Source organism: Volvox carteri (assembly GCF_000143455.1).
Source record: "Volvox carteri f. nagariensis unplaced genomic scaffold VOLCAscaffold_45, whole genome shotgun sequence".
In the NCBI taxonomy this organism is placed as follows: domain Eukaryota; kingdom Viridiplantae; phylum Chlorophyta; class Chlorophyceae; order Chlamydomonadales; family Volvocaceae; genus Volvox; species Volvox carteri.
The window spans coordinates 852,097-873,443 of NW_003307588.1; the positions used below are offsets into that span (position 1 = coordinate 852,097).

General features: G+C 54.0%; 3 protein-coding genes across 3 annotated transcripts in view; 2 read left to right on the top strand and 1 right to left on the bottom strand.

Annotated features, from left to right (window-relative positions):
- The window catches only part of spl8 (splicing factor U2AF, large subunit), a gene marked incomplete at its 3' end in the record, with an annotated part of 7,034 nt that extends 4,521 nt beyond the window's left edge, over positions 1–2,513 (bottom strand). The window contains exons 1-4 of the mRNA XM_002954762.1: positions 2,352–2,513; positions 2,218–2,264; positions 1,841–2,127; positions 919–1,204 (exon numbers count right to left, since the gene is read on the bottom strand). Coding sequence (XP_002954808.1) covers positions 919–1,204; positions 1,841–2,127; positions 2,218–2,264; positions 2,352–2,426 — 695 coding nt within the window. The 5' untranslated portion in view covers positions 2,427–2,513. The remainder of the gene's footprint in view (positions 1–918; positions 1,205–1,840; positions 2,128–2,217; positions 2,265–2,351) is intronic.
- VOLCADRAFT_106536 (uncharacterized protein) lies at positions 2,247–9,400 on the top strand (the record flags this gene model as incomplete). The annotated part of the gene is made up of 8 exons (XM_002954709.1): positions 2,247–2,292; positions 3,374–3,620; positions 4,611–4,745; positions 5,134–5,304; positions 6,192–6,302; positions 6,666–6,774; positions 7,235–7,360; positions 8,388–9,400. 8 exons carry the CDS (start codon positions 2,247–2,249, stop codon positions 8,550–8,552), a joined length of 1,110 nt encoding a protein of 369 aa, XP_002954755.1. The 3' UTR covers positions 8,553–9,400.
- A 5,445-nt stretch (positions 9,401–14,845) lies between these two features.
- Positions 14,846–21,235, top strand: VOLCADRAFT_95649 (uncharacterized protein; the record flags this gene model as incomplete). The annotated part of the gene is made up of 6 exons (XM_002954710.1): positions 14,846–14,946; positions 15,345–15,409; positions 17,714–17,829; positions 17,972–18,040; positions 20,005–20,085; positions 21,206–21,235. 6 exons carry the CDS (start codon positions 14,846–14,848, stop codon positions 21,233–21,235), a joined length of 462 nt encoding a protein of 153 aa, XP_002954756.1.
- Between the last annotated feature and the right edge of the window lie 112 nt (positions 21,236–21,347).

Here is a 21,347-nt window from a genome sequence, read left to right on the forward strand (position 1 = left end):
CGGTGCTCTCTTGATCGTTTATTACTCGCGTTACTTGCGTTACTTCTTCTTGGTACGGCCCCCCCCCCCTACCCCCCCCGCCCCAAATCACCGCAACGCGCGGGTCTTCACCAGGTACTCGCACAAGCCTTCAAAGCGCCTTCTCCACTGGGAGACCTCTTTTCCGACCCAGGCCCCCTTCCAGTCCTGGCGACCCCACCCCTTCCACCCTCCACCTCCACCTCACAGCCAAAGCTCCTCCGGCGGTTCAACGGTCCCGTCTAGGTGGTGGTATTGGTGTTGGTGTTGATGGTGGCGGTGGTAGTGGCTAGCAGAGCACGGCATCACAACTAGCACCAACCAACCATCCATCCATCCACCAGTTGCCGACACTATATAGTAGTCCCCTCTTCTCCCTCCCTCCCTGCCTGCCTGCCGGCCTCTATCCCCCGTTTTCTGGCCATGCCAACCAGACCTCCTTCCTGCCATTCTCCCCACGCATTCATCCTATTTCACTGCGTCCCTCCTTTACCGTCCCTACTGCCCCCCTTCACCTTCACCTTCATCCGTCCTCCACATGCCCTCACTCACCGCTTTTTTCCTCGCTTCCCTCTTCTTAAGACCATAAGACCCTTCTCCTATCTGCTGCATACCACCCACTCATCCGGATGCCCTCTACCCACCCTGGAGCCCTACATGCCGCACCGTCCACCGGCCCCACTCCCTCAGACCCCATATCCCTCCAGAGTCCTTTTCCCTCTGTCCTTTCCCTCTTTCCCGCGTTCCCCTCCTCTCTCTCCTCCCTGACGCTAAGCATTTTCCATATGAATTAACAACTGCCTGTTCCCGGCCTCTATTTCCTCGCCTGCCCACGACCCCCCCCCTCCGCCATGCCTTGCCACTGACCTTTTTCCTCTGTTGTCCCCCATCCCCCTTGACCCACCTGGCCCTGCCGTGTTGCCGCCGATGGCCGCCAGTGCATGGCTAAAGAAGGAGCTAATGGACTGCTCCGTGGCAGTGGGGGGCAGTCCGCCCACGTAGATGCGCCGGGCGTGGCGGGTGGCCTGCTGACTCACAGCGGGTGGACCCGCAGCGGCACCAAAACCACCGCCTCCACCTCCGCCACCACCACCACCGCCTCCGCCGCCGCCACCACCGAAACCTCCACCACCACCGAAGCCTCCGCCACCGCCACCACCACCGCCACCACCACCACCCAGGCCGCCTGCGCGGAGTGGGTAGAGAAATTAATTGGAGGTAATAAAGTAGCAAAATAGGGCCGTCATGTGGTCATCCTCACCCGTTCCTGCCCATTACCCAGACCACAAAGGCACATTCACTTGCGTGAAGAGGACAGATGGGACGTTTTATTCATGGTGGTTGCTCGTGCTCCAGACGGGGACAGCGGGACAGTGGCAACGGAACGAGGCGACAAGATGGGAGGGAGGGACTAGGACATAGCTGCGGTCGGAGGATGGCTAAAAGATGCGCAGATGGTCCAGAAAGAAGCAGAGTTGCGTTTCTCCAGTGGGACCAAGCCCCTGGCGGCCGAACTGACGGCCAAGATGGAATGCAAAGAGAGCGCTTTCCACGAGCCGCGAGACGACCCAGATCGCGCCAAGCCACCCAAATCACGTCACCGCGAAGGTAACCCAGATCGCGCAAACCCGGATCGTCGGATGCAAACTTAAAAACCGCATTATGGCGTGGAAAAAAGCACACAAGAAGGGGCTAGAATACGTACGTGGTTTGGTGTGGGGGGAAAGAGCTGGGTCTGGAGGGGAGCGTCAGCTGGAGAGGACTGGGCAGGGAAGGGAAGGGCGATAGGAGGATGGGGAGGGGAGAGTGGGGGAAGGCTTACCATGGGAACCAACTCCCACCATAAGGGGGGCTAAAGAGGGGGGCGGCGCTGCGAAGGCCGCTGCCGCTGCAAGGTTGGGCTGGGCTCCAGGCAAAACTGCCGGGGGAGGTGGTGCGCCGGGGGCCATGCCTGGGGGAAGCACGTCAAAGAGTGTGGGCCTCCGGCGACCCTGCTTGACTGGGGGAGAGCCCGAGCGGCTTCGGGACCGGCGCCGGTCGCGGCTGCGATCACGGCGGCGGTCCCTCTCGCGGTCTCCACGTTCACGCTCGCGATCATATTCCCGGTCCCTGCGGCATTTAAAGGTGGCGCACAAGTTGAAACTAACGACCTGGATCACCACGGCGTATTAATGTAAAGCAGGAGCTGTAATTTCTTGCCTGTCCCTTCTGTCTCTGCCGGGTCCTGGATGTCCTGTATAATCTTCCTGTTTGTGCGGATGCAGCGGGCAGGTTGTGAGTTGCTGTTTTCAACATTGTGGCGGCAAGGTCGGGCTTTCTGTTAAGGAACTTACCCTCAGCGGCGGATAACCATATCCTTGCTCCGGCTCAGGCCTGTAGTTATTGCGGTTATCCCGGTGGTCTCTCATGGCGTTCACTTGAAGTCAAGTCTTTGGCGCGTCTTCAACGGCGCATTTCCTAATTCACGCCGTTACACCTTACAAATCAAATTGCCGCAAGCAACCACCTTTCTTCGTTTGACGGGAGTGCTTGCCAAACAGAAGCCGTCACCTGTCCGTACGTTCGGACGAGAACTGCGGGCCCGTTACGTTTGGAGAGGCAGGAATAATTAGAATCTGCTGATATTTTACCGTCTATAGATTTTCGCAGGCGAATAGTGCATACTTATTGAAAAAGAAATTGCCTTTCTCAACCTCAAGATTGCCACGTTGCACGCGACGTTAGTATCTACCCACCCGTTTACGCAGAGCCGGAGCGTAACTGTGTAGTTACATGCATCAGCTGTCCTTGATGCGACTTCAGGCGAGCGGGATGGGTAGCTGGACTCCTCACCACTCGTCGAGGTGTGTGGTCCGCGACGGCATCTCTTCCACAACACCCCAGGCATCGGTTCTCGCGTTTACATGGCCTCTCTCCCGCAGTAGCCTACAACTGAATATCTGCCATTATTTGTTTCCAACCTCATAGTAGCTGCTACGTACTCCTGTCTAGGCACGGGCGGTGATCGACAGCTGCATAACGGGAAGACTGGGGTTACGCCGTGCGCGTTCTGTTGAAGGGTGTAGCTTGCTTGTAGCAAGAAAAGAAATACTCATACTTAACGTCCCGCACATGCGAGAATGCTCCTTGCCATTTCCACCCGAAAAGCTTTGTCCAATGAACATCCCATCCCCTGTGGCGTTAGCGACCAACATTCCTCGTGTACTCACCCACCCCTTATCTTTCACTTTGACTTGGTTTGACCCTCTGCATTCGAACCCTTTGACATCCTGCTTCAGACGCCTGCTTCAACACGCGACTTGCACCCCCTTCTGCGCTTCTTCGATCCGGCACGCCGCCAACTCAACGGCTGCAGCTGCAGCAGTCACATCACCTATCGACTCCGCCACAGCAGCTCTGTCGCCATCTGCAGCAACGGCTCCGTCGTACGAGGGCCGTCCCGGCCGCGCGACGGTCATCGCCGCCGCCGCCGCCGCCACACAGCTCACCTCCGACACCCCCAGCCCATCCCCCTCCTCATCTCCCGCCTCTTCGACGGATTTTGATTTCGTCTGCCCCATATGCCTTCAGACACATTTCAGCTTGAGCTCCATGCCGACCCAGTGAGTACGACACTCATCTGCTCTTTGTACATCCGTCGTACTTGATATTGCGCCAAAACTTTCTTTCTACTTCATACCGTATTTCCGGTGTACGTCATACTCTGCCGTACTCGAGAGGGAAGGATGGGTTATCTTCATGACGCATCTTTTGACCGAAATTTTTAGAAAAAACTTTATCAAAAAGGATAATTGATGGCCGTGATGGTTTGGTGCAACTGTGATAATTAGGAGACATGGGGGTGAGGGTCGTTTGTGCTTTCAAAATCTGGTGTTTGAGGGATAGGGGGATGAGGGGGGCAGTCCGAACGACTGAAGTGTATTTGCAATCCAACAGACAAAGAAGAGATGCAACGAAGATCCTCTGGATAGGTTGGCGGGGGCTTGGTAGCTTGATGGTGGTTTATGTTGTTACAGGGTGGTATATAACTTCACCAGCGGCCCTCTTTCCCTTGGAGGCAGTTCCCTGCTCTCCCCTGTGCGAGAGGGGCACCCTAATCCGTTCACCCCATCCGACTTCAGAATGTATTCGTTGGGTTCGGCAACTCACCACCAGCATCCAATCAAATCTAGCGGATTAACGGCGCCTGAACTTAGTTCCTGGTCAGCTCGCAAGTTGATGTTATCATGTCGTACACCGTCCATAAGATGGGGGGCCACCTCCCATTTCAACACCTCTCTGTATGTATGTATGTATGTGTATGTATGTATGTGCGTGTGTGTGGGGGGGCCAGGAGAAACAGCAGCTATGGTAGCTACGGCGTCGTATAGATGTACGGCACGGAAATAACGTAATTAAAGCCATTTCTGCTTAAAAAGACATTAATTCTCGAGTGCACGGAACACCAACCCTGTACAGCTGAAGGGAGTATGATACCTTTTTGCATTATGTATAAAACCCCGTTAGGGGTTGACCTTCTCTGCCCATCCTTCACTTCGTCCCAACCGCCACCAACCGTCACCAACTTTCCCAACCGCCATTACAACGAACAGGTCTGGCGGGCTTTCCTGCGTTCGCTGTCAGCGCACGTTCCCCTCCTCCCCGGCCTATCTGGATCTCACACTCACCAGCGGTGTACGGCAGAGGGTATATAAACAGCGTTCCTGGGGGGGTACGGAGCTGTTCAGGTGGGTACGGATGAAATGTGTGGGGAGGTGGGGAGTGTATGCGTGAACATGCTTGTTACATATCGATTCGGGCCTGACACTGGCCAGGAGGGCACCTAACCGTGCCGTACCCCAACGGGAACGACTGTGCTGAAGAATTCCGTTATTGGAGGGGTGTATGTGTATTTGGGGGGTTTTGGGGGGTTTGAAGGGGGGGGGGCTGTGAGTAGGACAATTTTGTTTTGTTCGGGAAGGAGGCGGGAAAGGAGGCGGCGAGTGGGTTCGTAGCAACTGGATCCAGCTTGGATCCAGATGGAAAGTGACGGCCTGTGACGGTTTGACCGTTGTTGGTTGTTCTTCTTGTTGACTGATGTCGTTGGTTCTTGTTGGTCGTTGTCGGTTGCTTCAGGAACCCTCTGGTGAGCTTTGCGTACGAGCGAGGCTGGCGGCAGGGCTTTGCATGGGCGGGCTTCCCCGGCGCTGACAAGGAGTACGACATCGCCATGTCGTACTTGCTGCCTGCCGCCGCGGGCAAGGTGCTGGTGGACATGTCGTGCGGCAGCGGGCTCTTCTCCCGCCGGTGGGTGGTTGGTGGTTGGTGGTTGGTGGGGGGAATGTTGTTGGTTGGGGGGATGTAGGGGGCTTCCAAGGTTCGGGTACGATGTACGAATGGTAAAAAAAACACAGGGGTAGAATTGACATGTCCTTTGAAGCTCCGCCCCTTCTACCCTTGAGATCACTGTTCTTAAGTCATGTTATTGGTCAGTAAGTAATTATCTCCCTGATGATGATGCAGTATGTGTCGATTAATCCTGGACTATATCCGTCTATCTTTCCGGGGTATCTGCTTCGATCGTCAGTGGTTCGTCTTATTTCCCCCCCCCCCATACACACACACACACCAGCCGGGCGTGGGGGAACCGTTACTCGTCACATTTTAAATCCCGGAGGGGTGGGGGTGGTGGGGTGGTGGGGGGGTGGGGGGAAAGAGGTCTCTCCGAGCCTCAATTCACCTCCCACCAAACCCCTTGTTTTTTTGTTACGTTAAGAAAGTCTCTTCTTTTAATTCCTTTTTATCGTACCCGACCTTTCTGTGTACCCCACAAATTGTACCCCCATTGCCCCGTTGCTTGCCAACCGAAACAAAAACCTGATTTCCCCTTCCCTCCCCTCCCTTCTGTTCTGTTCTGTTCACCGTCTCGTTATTTTTTCCTTCTCATCCCCCTTCCGCTCCTGCTCTGTACGGCAGTTGGTGGGTTTGCTTAGGGTTAAGGACGTCGGCAGCTGACTCTTAAGCTTTTTGCATCATATGGGATTTCCCTCTCCCTTCCCTCCTCCTCCCGCGTTCGTGGTTCGTCTTTCCCTCCCTCTCCCTCCCCTCCCCTCCCTCTTCACTCGTTCGTGGCGGGTCTTCCCTCCGCCCCTCCCCGCCCCTCTACGCCCTATTCCCCTCCATTGCATGTACAGGTTCGCTCGCAGTGGCGCGTTCTCCGGTGTTGTGGCGGCTGACTTCAGCGAGAGCATGTTGCAGCAGACCCGCGAGTATTGCATGGCTGAGGGGGGAACGCTGAATGGAAGGTGAGGGGGGAGGGGGAGGGGGAGGGGGAGCTGTGCGTGTGTATGTATGTATGTAGGTAGGTAGGCGATTTTTTTAGTTGTTTTGTACGTTGGGACTCAACGTTTCTGTGTCTGAGCAACTGATTTTCCTTTTACAGTTTGCTGCGTCATGTGATTTCCGTACAGACATGCACAGTCTCACCCCCCCCCCCCATACACACATACATCACCTCACGTTGTACTGCAGCTCCCCTTACCCCTATTGTCTCTTCTCCTGGACTATACCCGTCTATCTCTCCCGGGTATCTGCTTCGATCGTCAGTGGTTCGTTCCACCCCACACCCCCGACCCCGTCGTAACCCCCCTCACCCCTTCCCCCCTCAGTACCCCCATCATGCTACTGCGAGCTGACGTGGGTCGACTGCCCTTCGCCACGGGGAGTGTGGCTGCCGTACATGCAGGGGCGGCCATCCACTGCTGGCCTAACCCGCAGGTGCGTGTCCGCCGTATGGCCGTGTGGCCGTGTATGTGTGTGTAGATATGTATGTATGTATGTATGTGTGTCGATATGTATGTATGTGTGTTTGTCGATATGTATGTATGTGTGTGTCGATATGTATGTATGTATGTGTGTCGATATGTATGTATGTGTGTGTCGATATGTATGTATGTGTGTGTGTCGATATGTATGTATGTGTGTGTCGATATGTATGTATGTGTGTGTCGATATGTATGTATGTGTGTGTGTCGATATGTATGTATGTGTGTCACTATGCTCTGAGTCTGAGTTTCCTAGCAGCATAAGGTGTATCGCCGATACGTTTACCCCCCCCCCACACACACACACAACGAATGTACGATATTATTACGACGTCACGAGTGTTCGAAACTTGTAATCATCACGACTGTTGTAAGTACGGAAGTACGGCATCATCTGACCCGCACCTGCACAGGTGGCCCTGGCGGAGATTAGTCGTGTCCTGGCTCCAGGGGGTGTGTTCGTGGCGTCAACGTTCCTCACCGCCACCGCCCCGCTGGGCCAGGTGCTGGGGGATGATGCCGTACGACCACTGAGCCAGGTGAGCTTACAATGGCATGTATGTATGTGTGTGTGTGTGTGTTTTGCGCGCCCGGACGATATATTTTATTTATATATATGTATAATAAACTATATATAAAATAGAATAATTTGTGACTTTTGTTGGTGTTAAACCAACCATTTCGGTCGCCACCTTCGCGATCCCTGCAGTGCATGTGCGCAGCCGGGCCGAGCCTTCGCTTTCGCCTTTCGCCTTACGCCCCCCCTCCCCCTTCGCGCACACATACAAAGTGTTGTTTGCGTCGCCCGTGTTGAGAAAACAGCAACAAGAAGAGGAAAGAAGAAGAAGAAATTAAAATAAAAGAAAAAGAAGAAATTGTACGGAAAAGAAGTTAAAAAAAGAAGTTGTGCAGAAGAAGAAGAAGAAGAAGAAGAAGGGCAGCCCGAGGAGGCCAGTCCCTGCGTCAGCCCTATATCTTCTCCTTCTTCTTCTTCTTTACCCCAACCCCCCCTACCCCTCTATCCTCTAAGGATGTGTGTGTGTGTGTGTTGCATGGTTGAGGGTGCGTGACACCATACTTGTAAAATAAAACTACCCATACGAGCCGAAGGCCCAAGGGATATACCATAAAATCTTTTGTTTGTTTTATTATTTTTGCTATATATAAAACCCTAAGTGCTTGTTCTCCACAAAAGTATATAGCCCGCCCACCCCCGGGGGGGTCTTGTCTTCCTCACTCCTGTAACGTCACACAGCGTACACTGGTGTCGATATACACTGGTCGCCTTCTTAATTAGAAACATTAGCCAACAGCCGCACAAACCTCCGGTACCAACTACCAACTACCTAGGCTTTTACCAAGATCTCCAGCTACAACTAACCACCAGACAACATCAACATCGTCAAATATATCAACTTCCAACGAACCAAACCAACCGACAAAAGCACCCAAACCAACGAACCCCGTCACCACCTCTACTGACACCACGAGCGGCCAACCCAATTCCGGCCAACCACCACAACCGCCACATCAACTGCCACAACCGCGCCACCCAACCACCTCCAGCTCGACCCAACCACCGCGGGCGGCATTGTGGGTACGCCGTACCGCTGGTGGGAGGAGCAGGAGCTCCTGGACCTGTGTACGGCAGTAGGGCTGCAGGACTGGAGGAGGGAGCGGACCTGGAGGTTCATCATGTTCGCCGTCACGAAACCGAATTCTGCCTCTTGAGCTTCCCGCCTTCCCCGCCTCCTTCCCCGCGTCCCCCGCCTCCCCCGCCTCCCCCCGCGCCTGCTGCCTTAGCCGTAACCCTCTCTCATTCTTCATCTTGCCCTTCTGGTGCTTTCCTCTTCGCCTTTTCCTGGATCTGGCTTTGGATTTGGATTCAGATTTGGACTGGCAGCTACACGTTTTCCGAACTAGGGAAATGGAAACTCCGTTTCCACTGGGGTTTGAACTGGCAGCTGTACGACGTCCGAATCCAAGAGCGCAGAGTAGCTACTAGCGGGCATTCTAGCACGTGCATCTTTTGCCCGTACGGCATTTGACAACCTGCTGGAAAGAAACCTGGTTGGATGGAAGCCTTAATTTAGAGGTGTACATGAGTGTTATGCTTGCAGCAAGCAGAATACGCGCGTCTGATCTTAAAAGTACGTGTAGGAGTGTGCATATTTGTATGTATGTATGTATGTATGTATTTAGTGGGAATTGGAGCCACGACGATGTCGGGTAGGTGGGTGGAGGTGTTTTGCGCATATCGGAAAACCGGCACTTAGAGCGAGGGTTGGTAGGCTTCTCACAAAAAGGAATTTTAAAAACGAGTTTGTGTGTAAGTGTGTGTGTATATTGGATACAGCGGTACACATTTATAAATAACTGAGCGCCTGCACACAGAGAGAGAGAGAGAGAGAAAGAGAGAGGGAAGTGGGGGAAGATTGAGGGGGGAACGTGTGTGGTTTCATGAGTGATTATGTGTGTGTTTTCTTCCTGTCTGTGTATGTATGTATGTATGTATGTATGTATCAGCGTTATTTTTTTGCGGAATATATTCCGAATTCTGAATTAAAAAATGTTCGTGGTCCTGAAAGTTAAGAATAAATAATGTTCCAACCGTACAAGTTCATTCCTCCAGCCAAAAATGGACTGTCTATGCCAAACCCGCTAGAATCTTACAGGAGACATACATGTTACCCATATCATAGTACTTTAATGCCATGGATACTGTTTGGAAGGTCACGCCCGAAAGTCAACGAGGAATAGGACTGTTTCTGACCGGACCAAACGCTGCAAAACATTCGGACCCGAAGCTCCCAAAGCATTGAAGGCCATTAAAGCAGATACTAAATTTCACTGAAGCCATTAGCGACGTTAATGAAGACGGTGTAGGGGTCGTAGGCAATGTGGACGCAATGCTGCAGCCAGCCGACGACAATGACGCCACTCCGGTTGTCAACAGCGAGCGGGCCAAACATCAATGTTCCTCATATGGATACAATCGCGATGGGCCAGGAAACAGGTTGCGTTTGGTGGTTCCGGTTCATTGCTGCTATGCATCATTACTTCTGCAACCTGGAAAGTCGTGTAGTGTTATCTTTCAACGTGATGCAAGACGAACGATGGTGAACGAACTCTATTCGATCAGTGCTTGAGAGATTGGTGTGCGCGTGTTGCGACATTCCCCAAACCCGGCGTTTGCACGAACTAAATGTAACTCATCGGGGGGGGTCGGGGGAGGGCGGAGCCCCCTCCAGCGCCTTACAGATTCGGAATACCTTTATTCCCGCGACTAAAAACCTATTCCTCCGTTCGGACTGGAAAAATAACCGGCAGAAATGAAAAAAAACTGGTATGTATGTAAATGTATGTATGTATGTGTGTGTGACGGATCTAATAGGGCCCCAAGAAGGTAGAGGGAAATAGAGGCGGCCGCCGAGCCCCCGGGGCTGCACCTTGCCGTGTAGATGATGGGGACCAGCTGGCGCAGCTAAACACCCCATTGGCGACGAGGGCCCTTCACTTCACCAAAGGGACTCCGCAACTCCCAGCAGCGCCGCGTTGCACGGTTGAGCGATGGAGGGCACCTGTTTCAGCGGACGCGAGCGGACCATGGACATGAAGAACTCGTTACCGGCGAAAGGGCAAAACCGCAAAAAAAAGAGATTAAGATCTCTGGGTCAGTCGGTCGGTAGGGGCTCTCGCATGCGTGTTTTTTTTTGTGTGTGTGTGTGTGGGTGGATGTTGTGCCGATCTGTATGCGTGTACGTGCTTGCGATTGTGTAGAGGTCGTGGAATGTACTGTACTTCCGTTTCTAGGGGACGAGTCCGTACGGAGTAGGATAGATCAATACATTGTATGGCATGAAATTTGAAAAAGAAAAAACTGTGCGCATTTGCAGTTTAAGATGAAAAAAGGGTCTTAGGGGGTTTCAGCTTTCTGCGCACGGGAGTGCACTCGACGAAATCGCGTCCCGCCTGGTGTATGGAGACTCGCTCCGCTCCAACAACTCGGAGCGCAATTGCGCTTTTTCTTCCCAGAAGACCGGTACCGCTGTTAGTGCGTATGGATGCCGTACAACGTACGGCTTGATGGTGTACCGCGTCAGCTGTATTCTAAGGCCTTGCGAGCTCATCGGATCCGGATCTGATCTGGTGTGCTGTATATCTGTAGAATTTTTTATATGAACGCTGAAATGCTGGTTAGTGCTGAGCTCCAGCCGTGAGCCACTCAGCGCCGAGCCTAGCTAGGACTAGGGAGTCAAACAGCGGATATGGATGGACAGCGACACACATTGCCTTCGTCATCTGTATTACACGGGCTTCTACATTATGAACGACATCTGTCTTCATAAAAACAAGATTAAATAAGATTTACAAGATAATTGAGAGAAAGAGAGAAAGAGAAAGAGAGAAGGAAAAAGATCTTGATACAGCGCGAGACGCGACGCGAGGCGCTCTTTGCATGACTGACTGCGACCTGCCGCCTTCGTAAAATTAGAAAACGTATTTCGCGGTGAAAAGGCCATGCAAGTTAACCAAGAGATGGCGCATCACACACACACATATAATGCACGCGAAAAAGCCGACAACAGAAAGGACAGAGGGGTCTTTTCATAGCAATCACTAAGCCAGCAGCAGCCCAACCTTTCCTCCACAACCACCAACCATCCACCCCGTGTGACCGCATTCCGGGGAAGAAGATTTTCATATCATCATCATCATCATCATCATCATCATCGTCTTCTATGGGGCATATAAGCAGAACGTCCACGTCACTCGTCGTGAACAAGTGAGAGCCAAAGCATGCGGGTGATGAAGCCACTAACCAACCAAAACCACCCAACCACCAACCGGCAGGCTTCCCTGTTCGGTGCTCTCCTCCTCCTTTTACATATACGACATATGCCGAAGCTAAAGTGAGAGAGTACGTCCAATATTAAGCTGCGGAGATCCCCCGAGCGACACTTCATCAATGTCAGCTGCGGGCGTTAAGACTCTCCTCGAAGCACAATGCGTCACAAAGAGAAACTTAAGGCCCAAACTTAAGGCAGCAATTCGTTTCCCAGGCACCCGTTAGGCACTTCATTCCGGCCCACCAGGTTCTTTTCAAAGGCGAGAGAAGATGTTGGGCTGTGCGAGTGGGCAACGGCCAACAGACAACGGACGAGAGCGTGGTGTCACCGTCACCGTTAAGCGTAACCGCAACCTAACAACCTCCAGCCACTAATTACGAACCGTTTCCACAGCGAGAGAAGTCGAGAGGTGCGATCCTGCCGTTTCTCGGCGGGCGATTACGTGTGCCGTACACATCTATGAAGACACAGAAGACCATACCCGCCATACCATACCATACACAGCAGTCACACAGCGCCACGGCAAGTATGGAGACACATACATACGTACATACACACATAAAGACAGACGCAACACATGCACTGACGCGAGGTGGTTAACACTAACTAACACTTAACCAACCCAGAGGATGACGCGTTGCCTGTTTGTCTTGCATTGCACATTCAAGTATGTTAGCATGTGTGCCAGTATGTATGCGCGTGTGCCATACATACGTACGTTCATACATATAACATTCAACATTCAAAACGCTGTTACTCGGGCCAAATGAGCGCGACACGCGTAACACCCAAACGAACCAAACCAACTGGCCAGAAGAAAGAACACCACAACATGAAAACAACGCGCCCAACCACACATACAGTAAACACACGCGCGCACACACACACACATAGTTTCCCCTCCTCTCCTCCCATCCTTACCCCTCCCATCCATATCCCCTCCCCCTACCATTCCCTGCTCTGACCGGAAGGTAGGAGGCCTCCCCACCCCCCCGGCGGGCCAAACACCCCCACCCCCGGCACTCTTCCGTCTCCGTCCCCGCAGCACACCACAACATTCAATTCATGGAGAAAGAGAAAAGAGAGAGAAAAAAAGGAAAATCCGTTCTAAAAGAAAAGATACATGATTAGGACGCACTTTCGAAGTTTTTCTGGCAAGTCTCGACGAAGCGGCTCGCTCTCCTGAGCAGGGGGGAGGGGGCCTTCACGAGGGGGCAAAGGGAGCTGCCAAAACAGGAAACGGCAGCCAAAACAGGAAACGCGTCTCGCCCGCGTTTCCGATGTCCCGGTGTGCTTGAAACACAGGAGGAGCACCCCACCCCACCCAGCCCAGCCTCCCCTGGAGGGCCAGCAGCAGGGGGCACAAAAAGGGAGCTCCACAGCACCCCTCACTTGCAGCATCTACGCTGCGTTACGTAGGATTAGGACGTCAAGCGGAAGAACACCCGCGCCAGCCGGGCCAACAGCCACAAACGCCAAACAAGGCGTGTAATAATAAGCGCCGCATGCATGTGGTACGGCACGGTACGAGAAACTCTTCCCCTTCCTTGTGTATTGCATACAACAAACATCCGGACGGACAGGTAGGCACAAGTGCGAGTTTAGGGACTACAGATATACATGCAGACGGACAGTCAAGGCGTGTACTTGGCGGCAGAGAGCTATTCAGGCAGCTGTCAAACAGCGTACTCAGCAGACGAACAAAGAGACGAAAGAAGCCGCCAGGAAGGCCGCCATGAAGAGAGAAAGCGCATATATATTTATATATGTACACGAACACCAATCCATACCAACACCCAGGCCCTCCTTCATTTCCCTTTTCCCCAAACCCCCCAAAAGAGACGCGCAACCACAGGCCCCCCCTCCACACACGCGCGCGCGCGTGCGCAAAACCCCAGCCAGCAAGCAGCAAAGAACAGACGCGCAGTCTGCACCAGGTTAACTAAGGCAAGCCATATGACCCCCACCACCAAGCCGCGGTGCCTTTGTATTGCTATAATCCTGCAAATCCCCTCCATTGCCGCCTCCATACGACAACCGCCACAACGGTTTCTCGTCCCGTCAGATGAGCGAATAGACCACCTGCGCAGGGACCCCGGGGGGGGGCATTGCATGATCACCGCCATCATGTAGGAGCGCCGGTCTGTTGACATCTGGCACGACTTAATGGTTCGTTTGCTTGGCTGCTATCATCATCGTCGTCGTCGTCATCAACATCATCGTCGTCGTCATCACCACCCATCAAGACATCCTAACTTTCCACACGAGAGCAAAAAGCAAGGGAGCGAGCAAGGCGCGCACACACACACACACACACACCACATCACCTTCCTTTTTAACGACCAACCCTTCAACAGAAGAGTGCTGCAGTAGGCGGCGACGCGAGCGGCACGGTACGGCACACGCGGACGCCGTACCGCACCGGCACCGCCCGCCGCGGCCCCCCTCCCCCTCCCACCCCACCTAGCTTGGCGGGGTTATATTTCCTCCTCCGCTCAATCCCAATCTGAATCTCATCGTACAGCGCTCAACGTAAAAGTCCTGCACCAACACCTATGGCGAGTCGCATCGACGCTTCTTGGCGGTTAAGAGATCGACATCTCCGAAAAAACGGCATCTCCAATGTTGGGAATCCCTCAACTTCCGGAGCCCTTCCTTATTGCTGTCCTGCTTTTGCACTGTCCGGAATGTCGCAACCCCCTCCGCAAACCCTTTCCCTTCTCTCCCACCCGTGCGCTAAAACACACGTACAGTAAGCACGCTACGGAAACCAGACGCGATGAGTGCGCACATACATACGTACATACATACATCATACATACATGCACAGCAGCAGCATCGAACGTCCGTCTGTCCATCGGCGCACATGTTCGTCTGTCTGTCTGTCTGTCAGTACACCCATCCGGCTGAATGCACATACCGAGGGAAGCGAGAAAGGGAGAGATACATAGAGAGAAAGAAAGATAAGAGCCACGCAATCTCATCAAGTCCTGTGTTTTGGGCTGCCGTACGATTATGGATGGATGCACAAAGCGTCGCTCTGCCTCCATAGATAATAATTAGTTTTATGTAAACAACAATCGATTTTGATGCCAACTTTTGATGTAGGCTCCCTCCTCCTGGTAGCTTTAACGCAACGCCAGACCTTGGAAAGGTTTCGCCCGACCAGAAGACATGACGGCGGCGAGAATCAGGTTCAGACGAAAATCTACGAATGCGGCTGTCATCATCTGCAATTCGGACAACGCGCGCGGCTGCAATGCTGGTGGACGCAGGTGTACGTGTGTGGGTATGTGCATGTGTGTTGTGTATTGAGTACCGTACAACATCGTACAACACCGTACAACACACGCGTCGGCTACAGGCGCATGGGATTTTTTTCATAGCACTCATTGCGATGCAGCTTCATCCCGCGATGAGCCTGACACATGGCAACAGAACAGATCTGTACGATTAGCGCCGCCCCACCCCACCTCTACTCCACCTCCCACATGGAAGATGTTTCGTAACGTCGAAGCGTAGCCCGCAATGTCCAAGTCCTTACCCTAAGGCGAAGGCGAAGGCCACCATGCGTCATTTGGGGCGGTGCGGGGTGGGGCCGTCCTCCTCCTCATGTTCACACCATCAACCTCTCCTCCTCCTCCTCCTCCTGCTCCTCCTCCCCATCCCGCAGTGGACAACCACGACAGGACTACACTCGAAATGGGACAGCGAACAAGGGACCTAGCGTGTGCTTAGGTGAAAAACTGCGAAAGCAGGCAAAGAGCCAATGATCACCATTACCACCATCTCCGCCGCTACCAAACCATTACCGCCACCAAATACCGATGGGGAAAGGAGACGTTCAAGCAGATGGATACATGCATACATACATACAGATAGACACGTGCTTGGCGGAGCCAAGAGATATTACTAGCAAATGAGGAACGGGCCGACATGGAGAGAGACAGGGTGAAAGAGCACATTTTCGTCACACAAATTCGCTTTTGGCTTTTTGCTCGTTTGGCAAAGCCCTTTCCGGGCCATTTCTTTTTGCAGTTAGTAATCACAATGCACATACAGCCACACAAGAGAGGAAAGCGGGAGAGACAAGTACAGGAAGAAGAGCAACGAGGTACGGAAAGTACGACAAACCAGAGGTACGGAGGGAAAACAACACAGACAAAGAGAGCCTGATTCTTGAAGACGGGGAGCCTGAAGAGTCTGAAGCGCGCACGATTAGAGAAAGGAACAATGACGGACGATAAAATCTTGCAGACAGACAGACAGACAGACGGAAGGATACAGACAGACATACCGATCGACCGACAGATGCACGTCGTTTTTTCTATTCCGTCGACGACTAAAAAGCATACACGGGCATGGCAGGCGCCTAAAATCCGGGCGCCGTTAGGCAGCAGCAGCAACAGCAACAACAGCAGCAGAAGCCAATAGACATGCCCCCCGGCTCTTCCTTTCTTTTGCACCCGGACCGCGCCCAGCCCCACCTAGCTCCTAGCTCCAGTCCTCAACCCAACCGAACAGCGAATGACGTCGCTGTCTTAGGAAAGGACCTTCCTCCTTTCAGCAGGCGCCGCGGAGTGCTAACCTTTAAAAAAAAGCAAAATACGGCATCAACCGTACAACTACCTGCCGCCCCGCCGAGCACACGCCGCCTCGCACCTAAGCACACTCTTACACAGACAGACAGACAGACAGACAGACAGACAGACATGCATGGCTTTCACACAACCCACCGGCCGTCGGCCCGACCCCGACCCCCCATCTAAAAAGGGGCCGAGGCCGTCCTTCCTTCCTCTCAAGCCGCCCCAAACTATTTCGATCACTGATCACTGACTCCGCTCCTGCTGAACACCCCCCTCCTGCTTCCCCCCCCTCCCCGGCATCCAGTCTCGGGACGCACAACAAGCAGCAGCAGCCGCAGCACACCAGTATATATTACGTATTCACGCCGCCGCACCAGAAGCAGCTTGCGCGCCCCCAGCTTCCCCCGTGTGCTGCTGTTTTTCCCCCCTGCCTCCACTCCTCCTCCCCCATGCCGCCTACATCAAGCTTCACACTAACACAACAAAAATCGCAGCACCCGTCTCCAATTCTTGCAGGAGGTGGAGGTGGCGCAGGAGGTCAAGGGAAAATAATTGCCAGCAAGGCGCAAGATGGGGAAGAGGGCGACTTAACAGTTTCGTAGCGCCCAGGGCCGTCAGTACACCACCACAGGACTCCACCACCACCACCACCACACACACACACACATACACGTCAAATCCCCCGACACACGCGCCTGCTGTTCTGGCCTTTCTCCTCTCCTTCCTCCCGCCGCCGTCGTACGGCACCCATTGCGCGTTGTAAGTACGGCTAAATGGGACGGTACAGGCCCCCAACATGTGATAGAAGTTTCCAGACAGGTATTATAAGGCAGCACCTTATAAATTCGAGATTCTTCTGCACAACCCACACCTCACTACATTGCTGGTGCTGCTGCTGCTCCTCGGCATCATCCGCCACACGCGCCGCCGTCTCAATCCCAACGGAACCGCGCTCGGTGTCCGTAATATGGCGTGTGTTGCTGACGATGATAACGGAGGCCCCTGCCCCTTATGCTCATACATAGCGACACATACATCTACAGAGACAGACTGACAGACTGACTGACACACACAAGGAAGCCACGCTAGGCCATGGCACACGCACACGCACAAACTGCTCTTGTACCGGGCAATAGTTCGTTGACTGGTTGGTGTGTGTCGTATCTACTGCGCCAACGGCAAACGAACGTCGGCCTTACACCGCGTGTGCGTACAAACGGTCATCGTACAGATTGGAGTCAATTAAGGCGGGCGGTGGATGGGCGGGGAGATGGGGCAAAACACAGGGGTGGCAGTGTCTCTCTCCTTCTTTTCCCCCCGTCCCCTTCTTTCCCCCTTCCTCCTCCCCCTCCTCCATGTTTTTTTTCCTCTGCCAGCATTGTCCCTTCTGGGAGAGAGACATCATCCACTCTGGTCAGTCTCCTCCGCCCACTGCCCCACCGCTTTCCCATCGCAGCCACCGTCACACTCCACCACCGCGACCACTGCCACCTCGCCAAGCACGCGGCCGCCATCGTCGTCGCCGATTGTCCGTCGCAGCTGCCGCGACAACTCACAGCCGCCGCCGCCGCCGTGCGTTGATCCCTTTATCCTCATCAATATCATCATCATCATCATGATATTATAGCAAATGGCTGTGTGTGTGTGTTTTTATCTCCGCAACTCTCCCTGAACACACCACCTACGCACTACACTATACCCAACCGCGCCACAGAGGAGCGAGAGAGCTCACAACGGCGCGCACTCTTCTAGTCGCAGTTTTACTAGCTTGGAGCGTTACCAAGTGAGGGGAGGAGATGGAAATGTGAAGGGCTTCAGTGACTAACTAAAGTCGGAGAAACACAACAAAACACTAAAGTAAAACACTAAAACGACACAAGCAGCAGCATCTTACAGAAAGCTCAGAAAGCTATGCCTATGAAAAAAGGACGGAGTGGTCCCTTTTTACACTGCTCTATCCGTTCAAGGAAAGGAGGACGAGGGGGGAGGGTTGAGTAGGATTGAGAGCGCGATTTCCGGCCCTTCCCCGGCCTCCCCCCCGAAGATGAAAAAGAAGAAGCCTACAGGAAAAAGGAAACGAGAGAGAGGAAGGAGAACACGGCAAAAGAAGAAGCAAAGAAGGAAAAGTACTAGACGACGGCTTTCAGGCGGCTACGACACAACGCACATAATGACGCGCACGGGGGCCCCGGGGGCCAGAAGGGCAAAACACGGCGGATAGGGGAGGGGAGGGAGGGTATACCGCTTGCAGGTCAGGGGTATCTGGGGGAACAGGGCAGGGCCGCCGTTGGCCGCGCTGCCGCCCTCGCACACAACACCAAAGCCACCATCATGCCGGGAAACCGGGTTACCGAAATCCGTAAAGCCAATCGCGAACCCCCTCCCCTCCCCCAACTTGCGATCCCCCAACTTGCGTGTAATGATGAGCAGCAGCCGTGCGGGGGAGCCGAGATCCCCCACAGCCTTCCTCCCTCTTCCGTCCATCAATACGATCAGTGAATCCGCCAGCCAGTCTCTGCTTGCGCCTGCCCAGAGGGAACTTCACCCGCTCCCATTCCCCCCATTGCATGGGGAGAACATCTCTCTCTCCCTCCCTCTCTCCAAAATGGATCAACACCCAACCCAAAGGGGATAGGTGGGTTGGAAAGGGGGAGACGACAAAAACACTGGCGAATGAGAAGCGGGGGGGGAGGGGCGCGTAGACGCGCCTCTGTTCCGCACCTCCTCCACCCCGCCCCCGACACACACACACATACCTCCCACCATCACCACCACCAACAACAACGGCAACAACAACAACAACAACAACACCCCCCAACAACAACTGCGCTGCTAAAATGTGGATACGACGGCGTACGACAGCGTACGGCGCCAGCAGTGGCTCGGCGCGCAGCCTCCGCGTTCTCCGTATCAAAGTAGCCAAACAAGACAGTGCGGCGGGGAGGATCGAGATGAAAGGCCGGGATGGCCGTGCAAACGCGCGCGCGGGGGGGTTCCCCCTCCCCCACGTGCGAGGACAAGAGCTTTCAATCCTTCGACAAAACACACAGGACCCCAGCAGGCCTTGCCATCATCACCCCTCCCCACCTCCCCCTCAAATGTCAGCTTTCTCCCCCGCCTCATCCGTTTCTTCTGCACACCCCACAAGATCTCTCCCTCTTACCTCCATCGTCTCTTCACCTCCTGCCACCGTCACCAATCCTTGTCGCCAGCCCCGCGCCATACACACATATACAAACATACATACACACACAGGCGCAGATGAGCAGCTCCCCCTCCCCAAGCCCACCACCCTCACCGCCACGAACACTAAACGTCGCCTGCAAAAGGTCTCTTACAACCACACCACACCACCACCACCACCAGCAGGCAGTATCATCAACGCCACTGCAGAAGCAGAAGTAGCGCCATCACCATGACCATCATTGCCATAACGAAGAAGCCCAGGGGGAGCCTGATTAGGAAACCAAGACAAGAGAAGCCTCAGTCCCAGAGGCTCAGACGCACATACGACTCTCGTTGCTGCACCATGCACAGAGGTACATACATACATACATACACACACACTCCTTACCTCACCCACCACCTCCTCTTCCCCCGTCCCCTAAAAACAGTACACTACAACAGCCATAAGCGCCTCGGCGGCCAAGTCGGCGGCCAAGTCCAGGACCCTTTGCCCCTTTGCACCTCCCTCCCTCTCTCGTCTCTCTGCCGCTGCCGCGACCACCAGTTTTCTCCGCCGTGAAGAGGCTCTTTAATAAGAGCCCCCGTCCCCCGTTCAACCAGGCAATGAATCCAGGCAAGAGCAGCAGAGGGAGAGAGGCGCAGGTGAGGCGCGGCATGACAGGCCGGGGGGAATGATCATCATGATAATCCGGATCACACATCGAAAAACACTCCCCCCGGCGTTGTCGTACTCAATTTTGTGTCGCACTCAAGAAAATGATCCAAACGTCTTCCCCCGATGAGACATCATGCTGCTGCAGTCAAGCAAAGCCGGCAGCAGAGCAAAAGCCGTCATCGTCATCGTAAGCACCCCGTAAGGGGCTCTCCAAGCCACCCGACACACACACTCTTGGACGTCATCCGACAGACAGACAGACACACACAGAGACACACGTTCTGATGATTTGGGAAGATCGATACGTGATATACGTGTGTCGGGGGAGCCGCACGGGGCAGTACCGTGCGCATGTGTCGATCCGCTTCCCCAAATTTGTTTCTGGAGAGCTTGGGAGAGATTTCAACAACCTATTCGATGAAGCGGACGGCGTCCCCGCCCGCGTAACGGCGGCAACGATGGCGGTGGTGGAGAAACATACTTCGACGACTCGGTACGGCAATGACGAAGGCGGCCGATTTCCAGGCGATGACGACATATGACATCGTCTCGAGGATGTGACGACGGCGGCGTCCATAAAGAAATGTACGGTAAAAATGTCGGGCGATAAGGACGACTGCGCTCGCGCACGAGGCCAAGGCGGCTCGTTGCGAAGCACCATCTACCAGCAGCAGTAGCAGGGCTTCAGAAGCTACAGCGGTACGAGCTGCTGCCGGCGTTGCCTTCATAGTGCCCTCCTCGAGTGCCGTTCCTGTTCCTGTTGCTGTAATGAAGATGATGTGCAATACCAACACCAGCACCAATAACAACAGGAGTACGGGGGGAAGGGTTGAAAAGAGGTAAAACGAGTTTCCTCCTTTTGTGCTTCGCTTTTGCCTCCGAAATCATCACATCAAGATACAACCGTTACCATCGCCATCCATTGCAAATGATGCCGCCCATTTGCCGAGCGGTGCGTGGCATCTCGCCGCGCGCCATTGTCCGCCGCGTATGTGGCCGTCCATGTTTGTCCATGTGTATGTCACCCGCCGTCTGTCTCTTGCGGTTCCTAAACGCAGCGGCAGCAGCTATCCAACACCCACACCCTACTCCCACCCACCCCTCCAGCTATACAAGGCAAAAGCGGAAACCAATTGAAGGTTCCCCTTTTCCAGTTCATCCCCTAAAGGAGAACAAAAGCCGCGTCAGGGCTTTTTTGAACATCCGCCCCCGCTGGGGGTCACACACACACGTCGTCGCCCCATCTGCC